Raw genomic sequence first — 10491 nt, forward strand, 5'->3', positions numbered from 1 at the left:
AGGTTTTAAAAACTTGGAGGCTACAACATTCTATGAATAGGGTTTCCTGCTTTTATTATAGCAGGTAGACATTCCTGTTGATTAACTTAAAGACTTTTCAGGCATTTACAAATTGAAAACAGTGTAAAAATAATCTAAGCATAAAAAAAAATTACGTTTGAAAAAGCCAGTTGGAACATAATAATTTAACATCTACTGAAAATGACATTTTTAAGCTTTCAAAAATGTAATATGTAGGCCCAATCCTGCAAAGCTCCAAGCCAGAGGTTCTCATACTTCATTGCATCATGACCCCCTTCTGACAACAAAAATTACTACACGACCCCAGAAGTGGGGACAGAAGGCTCAAGCCTGAGCCTGCCACAGACGGGCTGCCCTGGGCGGGGAGGGAAGGGAAAGAAGAGCCAAAGCTGAACCCCAAGCTCCGCTGCCCCCAGGGGGACGGGGGGGAGAGGAGGGGAAGAGAAGAGGAGATGAAGCCCAAAGTCTTCAGCCCTGGGCAGGGGGGTCCTTTAGCCTAAGCCCCTCTACGCAGGGCTGAAGCCAAAGCCTGAGCCCCAGGCAGCGGGTCTCAAGCTTTGGCCCCAGGTGGTGGGGCTTGGGCTTCAGCAAGTCTAACACCAGCCCTAGCAACCCCATTAAAATGGGGTCCTGACCCCCAGTTTGAGAACCGCTGCTCTAAGCACATACCTTCACAAACGCTGAGTAGAGTAGTCCTACTTAAGTCAATGGGAGTACCCATCTGGAAAAAGCTGTGCATGACCCTACACTCTTTAAATACAGCTTAAATAAATACAGTTCCAAAATCTGATATTTGATAGTTTTAGCAGACAGCTTAGTGAGCCAGCTGAGAGAGAAATAAGAACAAAACTACTCTTGGTGAACACATGGGGAAAGGTTTTAATGAGACCAAAAAATGGTCTGTTGAATACTGCCTTACTTCAATTTCTTCCACAGATGACACTTGGTTTTAAATCGGGCAAAATTAGATCCCAACTTTGCCACTGTAACACAGACAGCAATCAAAACAGAATCACTTTGCCATTCTTACACAATGTTGGTTTGGTGGTACTTCAAGTGCTCCTGGGAAAACTGAACAGGATTACCACAACCAGATCCCTCCCTTTTGTTTATTAGAGAAATTTAGAGATACAACTGGATGCACTGGAAGTCAGCTAGAAGATTTTTAACTTGGCATTATAGGCAATTCAGAGAGGACTTGTCTTTACATGGAAAGAAAAGACTGCACCGTCAACAAAGGTGTGGTTAATATCTATTAGCCAAAGCCTCACTGAAAAAAATCTTATCAATGGCTGTTTATTCAAATTGTATCATTTTTGCCCATTTTGTTTGGGCAATCACCCACAGGTGACCTAAATGAACTCTGTTTCTAGGAAACAACAAATTAAAAAACAAACCAACCAGGATTACTGGTTTTTTTGTTTGTTTGTTTGAAAAACTGTACTGGTTATGGTTTGTCCTGTCTATTTAGGTAAATCTCTTTATGATTATCTTCGCAATTAAATCCTGTGCTACTTTTTGGCTAATGATCACAGACACAGTATTAGAAAACATAACTATCAGAGAGAATCGGTGAACATTAACATGTTAAAATGGGAAATGAAAATGTTCCAGTGATTTTCTATTGTGAATGAACAAAAATTTAAAAAATATTTAAACCAATAATTCAAAGATCGTATTTTCATACGAATTCCATTTTGTTGGGGCCTATACCCTATAAAAATGGACCTTTATGTCTGTTAACGTTCTCACCTTCAGCTAAGGACTGTTAGATGACAATGAAAGGTATATTAGCAAGTTGACAAACGTGTTTTTCTGAAATGGTTTTACCTTTCTCATTTATGAAGCTATACCAAGAAAAGTCTAAGTAATCAATGTAAATAGTGCTAGGTCAATTCTAATCAACCTGTAGATAGTTTGCGGTGTTCCAGAGGGCCCAATTTCAGCTTATTCCTATTTTATATTTATTTTGTGACAGATTTAAGAAACATAGGTGAGGTATTACTGATGCCCATATATGTATTTTTTTCTAAAGTATGTATGTCTAAACTTTGACAAAACTATAGAATTAAGAATCGGAATTTCTAAAATACATAACTGAATGACTGACTCAGAAGTTTTGGGAAAAAATTATGCTGGTTCTGGTAGGTGATATGAGGACAGCTAGATGCTCCCCTCACACACAGCCTCACCATTTTTATGAGAGTATGCTTCAGATGGACAACGTTGTACAGTTTTGGCAGTGATCTTTAATTTTTGTTTACCCCTGAGAATGTATGCTAATGGCCTGTTTTCATCATCTTAATGCCATCAGACTGTAGTCCTTCCTCTTGCACCTTGACCTGGTAACCACTATCTCCTTTTGAGACAGATCTGATTAGTTCAAGTGCTCTACATTAGGTTTACAAAAAGACAATGATCCAGTGAATGCTATTCATGCAGAACGAAACAACATAACTGTCAAGGGTGGGAGAAGACATTCTGTCTACCTGAAGCTCTGTATGGACCATCTAGTGGTGGGCAGAAAAATTACAAATCCTCAAAGTCCATGAGATATGGATTTCCTTTTTCTCATAAACCAGAGAAAACAAAAACCTCAAATCTGGCAATATGACAGTTTGTTCAAATTATTAAGTGATCTGAAAAAATAAACAGAGGACAGACTACAAACTGAGAAGTGGCTTTTTCACACAATTATTTTTTCACAAGCATGTCTGGATTTTAAGATACTGCATACTAATATCTGGAAGATCAAAATGTGGCCTCGACACTGACCTCTACACTTTCTCCATACAGCTCACTCAATGGCAGGATTTTCCTACCGTTAACTTACTTCTCCCCTCTTCCCTTCATCTTCAATATTTCACAAAGAAAACCTCCCATCAGAGAGGAAAGTTCACTTGGGACATTAAACAGGAGGGGAAACAAAAGTGAGAGAAACAGGTGGAAGGGAAAAGAAGAGGGAAGATGTTTGGGGAGGAAAATGATGTTATCAGAACAGTGCCAATCACAGATAAGGAACAAATGCCTCCAGAAAAGTTGATTCTATCAGAATGTTGGAGGGGCAACAGAGGAAGCTTAAGTAAATGTATTTAAGGTACAAAAACAAGACCAAGAGAAAGAAGGATGATTTAGTTGGTTTTGGTCCTGCTTTGAGCTGGGGATTGGACTAGATGACCTCTTGAGGTCTCTTCCAACCCTATGATTCTAAAGGAGTCATTTTTTTGGTCTTGCATGCATCTCAACCGGATCTATTTTTCAAGTGGACTGATGGAGAATCCCACAAATCTCTCCCCAATCCAAATGTGCCAATCAAAATCTTTACAAAAACAAAACTATTGGTTCTCAAACTACAAAGAACCAAATGTTCTTTCCCCATTGTCTAGATAGCTGAAGGTGTATTGCCTGTGCCAGCACTTACAAGATTAGAGAGGCTGAGCCTTTTCTTCAATTGGAGCCCTATTTGAAATCGTTTTGCAATGGGTGACATTCTAGAAAATGCAAGAACAGAGTTGATACCATCTTTCCTTATTGCCATCATCCATTCTCCGTCCTGTCCTTTTCTATTTTCTTTTTGTTTTGTCTTGCTTGCGTCTTTTAATGTTGTTGGGGTTTTTTTTTGGTCATTTATTTTCTTTTAGTTCTCCCCTCACAAGTAGATACAGAGAAGTGGGGTGGTGTCTGTTGGTGCCAGTCATAGCTTAGCCAAAAATTGCAAAAGCAAAGAAGCAAAGCGAAGCCTGGGCTATCAGCATATATAGGAGCTACTCCAATGCCTGTCTACGGGCTTGTCTACATGTAAAACACTACAATGGCACAGCTATACCAATGTAAATTCTTAGTGTAGACCAGGCCAAAATTAAAGGTGACAATGGAACAGGGAGGGAAAGATGGGCAGTTTTCAAGGAGCCATTCACTGCTTTAACAATATAGCACATTTCTAGTTAGGAGAAGGAGAGGAGCCTATGTGTATTACAGTTGCCCCTCACCCACTCCACTTCTGATCCACGTTCCCTTGGACTAGTCTGGTGACCCCTAGTGGTCTATTCATCCTTCACCCCCGCACTGTCGTCAAGTAAGATTAAACTAACAGTAATTAGCGTGATAACTTAGTCAATGTACTTTTATAGCAACAATCTCCCTAGTTTCCAAGTGCCCAATGTTCACTAAGTAGCCGCCCACATTTCAAAAACACATGGTTACATCCTGCTGGTGGGAGGGTTGAGGAAGAGGGCAAAGAGAAAAACAACTATATTGTCACATTAAAACAGATCAGAAAGATTCTATATCTACCTGTTTATTATAAATTATTTAAAACACACAGCAAAAAAAAAAAAACCAAATACAAGTGGGAGGACTTGCTAACCATAAAGCTATGTCCTTGCTACGAGAATCCTTACAGCAGCCAGATCCCAGCACACACAAAATACTACTAAAAATATCAAAGTAATAAAAATCCAAACAAAAGCCAGAAAATCCAAATAAAGGACATCCTGTAAATATTAACTTACAAACCAAAAAGCCTAAAATAAGGCTTACCAAATTTGAATTTATTGGCTTTTGTATGTTTGCATCAAACTTCGTGTTACATAAAATGAATATTTTGTATTTAATATAGATTAGGACCTGTCTATTGTAGGCTATTTTACAGAATTCATCTAGCCTTTTTTGGCACCCAAATCATATGATTTGTATGTTTTGTGTTGCCATCTTCCCCCTCTTTGAATCAACCATAAAATGTTTCTCAAGACTTCACTTAAGCTTCACCTCTGTAAACTTTGAGAAAGGGTAACCACAAGGTTTAGGGTTATTCCTCCCCTCCCCCATACTCATTTTGACTACAGTCTGACCTCGCCATCGTTGCCAACCCAGAAGCTGTTTTTAATCTGAAGCATTTCTACTTTAGGTCTTGGGCGTGGAATGCCAGATGTGTGTTTTTTTCAGGTCAGGGTGAACTCATGTTTCTAGCTTATGACATTTTCACAACAACCAATACTTAAAGTACCTTATTGTTATCTCTGGCTGATTTACATGAGTGTATGCAATTTGCATATCTTTTCTTCTGCAATAAAAGCCTTAACAATACTGTAAACTGATCTGTGAGAAACCTGAGCACAAAGTATGAGATTAATTTAAAATGTAGGAGAAACTAATCTTGAATATTACCCACACTACTACTCTCAACATTATGTATAGTACTTACACAAGGACTATAATCAGTGATTACTTTTAATTCTATTATTTCATATATGTTTCATTTCCTACAAATCAAGATGTGTTTTCTCTGTAGCTTCCCCTCCCTGACATTTCCGTGTTTAGTAGTTTTACATTTATGGATCTTATAACTCCTTATAACCCTTGTTCTCTCCATTTCTAGACAAAAAGCATTTCTTGTCCTTCTTATTTTTGTAGCTAGACACGACACCATGCCGATTCTGCTTTATTCTCCTGCTTGTCCTCAAACTCTTGTTTGATAACAGAATCAACAGGCTGAGGAAGTCTACTAGTTTATAGCCCCCCCCCCCCCAAAAAAAAACCCGAGTGAGAAAGGAGAACAGATCGGATAGGCCTTCCCGCTCCTCTCCCACGGGTTTATACTGGGGGGAGAGGGAAACAGGGAACCCGGATCATCACCCCCGATCATGTAAACTCTTTAGGAGATTCCAGAAAGAGTTATTTCTTGTTGTGTCTTCTCCCCGATCAAGCTGGTGCCTTTCCCAAGCGCGATTTCCACCCAGGTGAGAAGGGGACCCCGCAGGGGAGCAGACTTAAGTAGAAGGGGCGCTGAGGTGAGAAGCCAGGAGCCCAGGTTTCCCCGCCCCCCAGGGAACTGGGCAAGGGGCCCCAGGGAGACTGCATGTGTACATACCCCTCTCACCCCCAGGCGGTTTGTCTCTCTATAGAGAGCCATGGCCTAGCTCCCGGCTCCATGCGGGGAGGGCCCTGGGTCCCGGCGGGAGCGGAGACGAGGGGGGCGCCCCCCCGGTGGGGCCGGGCCCTGCATCCAGTCCAGGGCAGGCGCCCCCCGGCGGGCCGGGCTCTCACCTTTGTAGTGCACCCGCAGGTTGTTCTGCGAGAGGCCGATGTAGCTGAATTTGTCCTTCGGGCTCCAGGAGCGGGGCAGCGGTGTTTCCTGTTCGTCCACGGCCGGGTACAGCCGCTTCAGCCGCCGCTTCAGCTCCTTCTCCTGCTCGTTGAGGGCCGGGTCCCCGTGCGGGAAGGCGGCCGGGGCGCTGCTCCCCGCCGGCAGGCCCAGGGCGGGTAGAGGCCCGGCGGCGGGCGGAGGCGGGGGAGGCGGCGGGGCCGCGGTGGCTGGTGGCGGGGGAGGCGGCGGGTGGAGCAGCAGCGCGGCCGCCGGGGCCGAGGCCGGCGCGGGGCCGGCGCTACCGGCGGGGGCGGCGATCCCCGAGGCCTGGGGAGCCGCCGTCAACGGAAGCTGCTGCTGCCCGGACATCCCGGCCTGCGCCACCTCCTGCGGCGGCGGCTGTCCGCGGACCGTCTCCGGGGCGGGCGCGGCGGGCAGGCCCGGGCACTGCGGAGCGAGGCGGGGGGGGGGGTGGGGGAGGGGGCGGTTTAGACGGGCAGCCCGGAACCGGAGTCGCGGGGGGAGGGGAAGGGCGAGGAAGGCGGCGGTTACAGACCCGGGGCTAGTGGGGAGCACGCGCGGGTGGCTCGAGTTCGGGCCGCTGCGCAGACAGAGGGGAGCGGGGCGAGAGCGCGAGACACCGCGGCAGGTCCCCAGGCCGGCGCCAGACGCTGCTGCTGCTGCGGTGGAACGTCCCGGATCAGCTGAGCAGCTCCCCGCGGCGGCGCAAGGAGGAGGAGAGAAAGAAGGAGGAGGGGCTTCCGCCAATCACAGGGCGCGAGGGCGGTGCCCAATCCGCTCCCGCACGAGAGAAGGCGTGAAGGCGGGGGAGCCTGGGCCGCGCGGCGCGGCTGCACTGGACGCTAGTGCAAAGCGTGGCAGTTGCAGGGGAGGTCTGCACGTTTGCCATGGTCTTCGTTTCGTCAGAGCTTCCTGTCCCAGTCCTGCTTGGCTGAGACTAGAGGACTGAACATGGGCTAGCTCAGGCTACAAGCTACTACCTGGACGAGGGGAGGGGAGCTGCAGCTACACCAGCACCAGCAGAAATCCTAGGGGGCTCCCTCGCTCACTCTCACCCCTGAGCCGAGAGGGTGAGATCATAGAGTAGGGTTGGAAGAGACCTCAGGAGGTCATCTGGTCCAACCCCCTGCTCAAAGCAGGACCAGCCCCAATTAAATCATCCCAGCCAAGGCTTTGTCAAGCGGCGCCTTACAAACCTCTAAGGACGGAGGGTCCTCCACCTCCCTAGGTAACCCATTCCAGTGCTTCACCACCCACCTAGTGAAATAGTGTTTCCTAATATTCAACTGAGACTTCCCCACTGCAGCTTGAGACCATTACTCCTTGTTCTGTCATCTACCGCCACTGAGAACAGCCAAGCTCCATCCTCTTTGGAACCCCCCTTCAGGTAGTTGAAGGCTGCTATCAAATCCTCCTCACTCTTCTCTTCTACAGACTAAATAACCCCAGTTCCCTCAGACTGCCCTTGTAAGTCATGTGCCGCAGGCCCCTAATAATTTTTGTTGCCCTCCTCTGGACTCTCTCCTATTTGTCCACATTCCTTCTGTAAGGGGGGGACTAAAACTGGATGCAGTATTCCAGGTGTAGCCTAATCAGTGTCGAATAGAAAGGAATAATCACTTCCCTCGATCTGCTGGCAATGCGCTTACTAATACAGCCCAATATGCCATTGGCCTTCTTGGTCAGTCCTGGCGGGGAAAAGAAGCTCCTGCAGGCTTGGGTGGTGGTACAGTCTTGGGAGACTGAGGGAGGGAGCTGCTCTGTTGTACCTGTGGCAGTCAGCAACCTGCAGAGACATTAAATATGATCACACTTGCCTCAGAGTGCTACTGTACAATAATCCTATTTTATAGATTGGGTCTGTTGATTTTAGGCAAGGAGCCTTTTGCTTTGTAGAGGATAACACTGTTCTGTGGTGGAGTCTGGGCAGCTGTTGCTTAGCATGTTTCAGAGTAGCAGCCGTGTTAGTCTGTATCCGCAAAAAGAACAGGAGTACTTGTAGCACCTTAGAGACTAACAAATTTATTAGAGCATAAGCTTTTGTGGACTACAGCCCACTTCATCGGATGCATAGAATGGAACATATAGTAAGAAGCAACCACACAACAAAAACACTAACCCAGGAACCTATCCTTGCAACAAAGCCTGATGCCAAATCTGTCCACATATTTATTCAAGTGACACCATCATAGGACCTAATCACTTTAGCCACACCATCAGGGGCTCGTTCACCTGCACATCTACCAATGTGGTATATGCCATCATGTGCCAGCAATGCCCCTCTGCCATGTACATTGGCCAAACCGGACAGTCTCTACGCAAAAGAATAAATGGACACAAATCTGACATCAGGAATCATAACATTCAAAAACCGGTAGGAGAACACTTCAGCATCTCTGGCCACTCAGTAAAAGACTCAAGGGTGGCAATTTTGCAACAGAACACTTCAGCATCTCTGGCCACTCAGTAAAAGACTTAAGGGTGGAAATTTTGAAAAGCTTCAAAAACAGACTCCAACAAGAAACTGCTGAGCTTGAATTAATAGATACCATTAGATACCATTAACTTGGGTTTGAATAGAGACTGGGAGTGGCTGGGTCATTACACGTATTGAATCTATTTCCTTAAGTTAAGTATCCTCACACCTTCTTGTCAACTGTCTAAATGGGCCATCTTGATTATCACTACAAAAGTTTTTTTCTCCTGCTGATAATAGCTCGTCATAATTAATTAGCCTCTTACAGTTTGTATGGCAACTTCCACCTTCTCTGTAGGTATATGTATATATCTATCTATATATATCTTCTTACTATAAGTTCCATTCTGTGCATCCGATGAAGTGGGCTGTAGCCCACGAAAGCTTATGCTCTAATAAATTTGTTAGTCTCTAAGGTGCCACAAGTAGTCCTGTTCTTGTTGCTTAGCATGTATTTGATCTTAAAGGAATGATATCTCTTAGATTGTCAGTAAAAAAAATAATCTACAGTTATTACAAGGAACACCTACGATTATTGTACACAAAAAATATTAGAGTATCAATTCTTAAACTATGGTCTATGGAGTGAGTACTTCCTTGTGGTCTACAAGAGTTACTCCTCCCATAGAGTGGGTTTTTCACCCTGTTTTCAGGTACTAAAATTCAATACATTCATACTACAGCTATTCACAGAGCACTCACTCTGTGTCTGACCCATCAGTCCTCATCCTCAAAAGAAACCTACAACATAACACTTTCAAAAGATGAGCCTGGGAGCTTACATTCATAACTTTGGCTGACACTAAAAATCATGGTCTTGTACTGGATTATGGTTTATTACAACAATGTGGGCCTCATCCACACACTATAGATATAGATGTTATCGTTTATATATATAAACTATCTGTATGGCCCTGAGGATGTCAATGGGCCGTAGCTGTGTGCTGTTTGGGCCGTAAGTGGCCCGTGGGCCATGGGCTGAGAACCACTAGCATAAGTAGTTAGCACATATTCTATATGCTCAAGGTTGTATTTAGCTATGACACTCTGAGTACCTTTCCCAGACCTGAAGAAGAGCTCTGTGGAACTCAAAAGCTTGTCTCTCTCACCAATAGAAGTTAATCCAATAAATAGAGCCCTACCAAATTCATGGCTATGAATAGCATGTATTTGCATGTACCCATCGTGGACCGTGAAATCTGGATAATGTGGTTAAAAGCACACAAAAGACCAGATTTCACGGGGGAGACCAGCATTTCTCAAATTGGGGATCTGACCCAAAATGGAGTTGCAGGGGGGAGCCACAACGTTATTTTAGGGGACTCGCAGTATTGCCACCCTCTCTTCTGTTCTGACTTCAGAGCTGGGCTGCCAGAGAGCAGTGGCTGTTGGCCAGGTGCCCAGCTCTGAAGGCAGCGCCCTGCTAGCAGCAGCACAAAAGTAAGGGTGGCAATACTATACCCAGGCCATCCTTACCTCTGCATTGCTGCTAGCAGGGTGCTGCCTTCAGAGCTGGGCTCCCAGCCAGCCACCACCGCTCTCCAGCTGCCCAGCTCTGAAGCCAGCACCGCCGCCAGCAGCAGCAGAGAGGGTAGCAGTACCGCAACCCCCTCTACAATAACCTTGCGAACCCCCTCCCCTCCCAAAAACCACTCGTTTTTGAGTCAGGACCCCTACAATTACAACACTGTGAAATTTCAGATTTAAATAGCTGAAATCATGAAATTTACAATTTTTAAAATCCTATGACCCTGAAATTGACCAAAATGGACCGTGAATTTGGTAGGGCCCTACCAATAAACGATATTATGTCACTACCTTCTCTTTTTAATATCCTGGGACCAACATGGCTACAACAACACTGCATACAATCTTTCTTTTAGCAAAA

General features: G+C 45.3%; 1 protein-coding gene across 1 annotated transcript in view; it reads right to left on the bottom strand.

Moving 5' to 3' along the window:
• Window positions 1-6475, bottom strand: part of RANBP9 (RAN binding protein 9) — a 69329-nt gene extending 62854 nt beyond the window's left edge. Inside the window, exon 1 of the mRNA XM_074944808.1 lies at window positions 6067-6475. Within this exon, the coding sequence (XP_074800909.1) occupies window positions 6067-6475 (409 nt within the window). The remainder of the gene's footprint in view (window positions 1-6066) is intronic.
• Between the last annotated feature and the right edge of the window lie 4016 nt (window positions 6476-10491).

The sequence above is a fragment of the Natator depressus genome, chromosome 2, assembly GCF_965152275.1.
Source record: "Natator depressus isolate rNatDep1 chromosome 2, rNatDep2.hap1, whole genome shotgun sequence".
Lineage (NCBI taxonomy): Eukaryota > Metazoa > Chordata > Testudines > Cheloniidae > Natator > Natator depressus.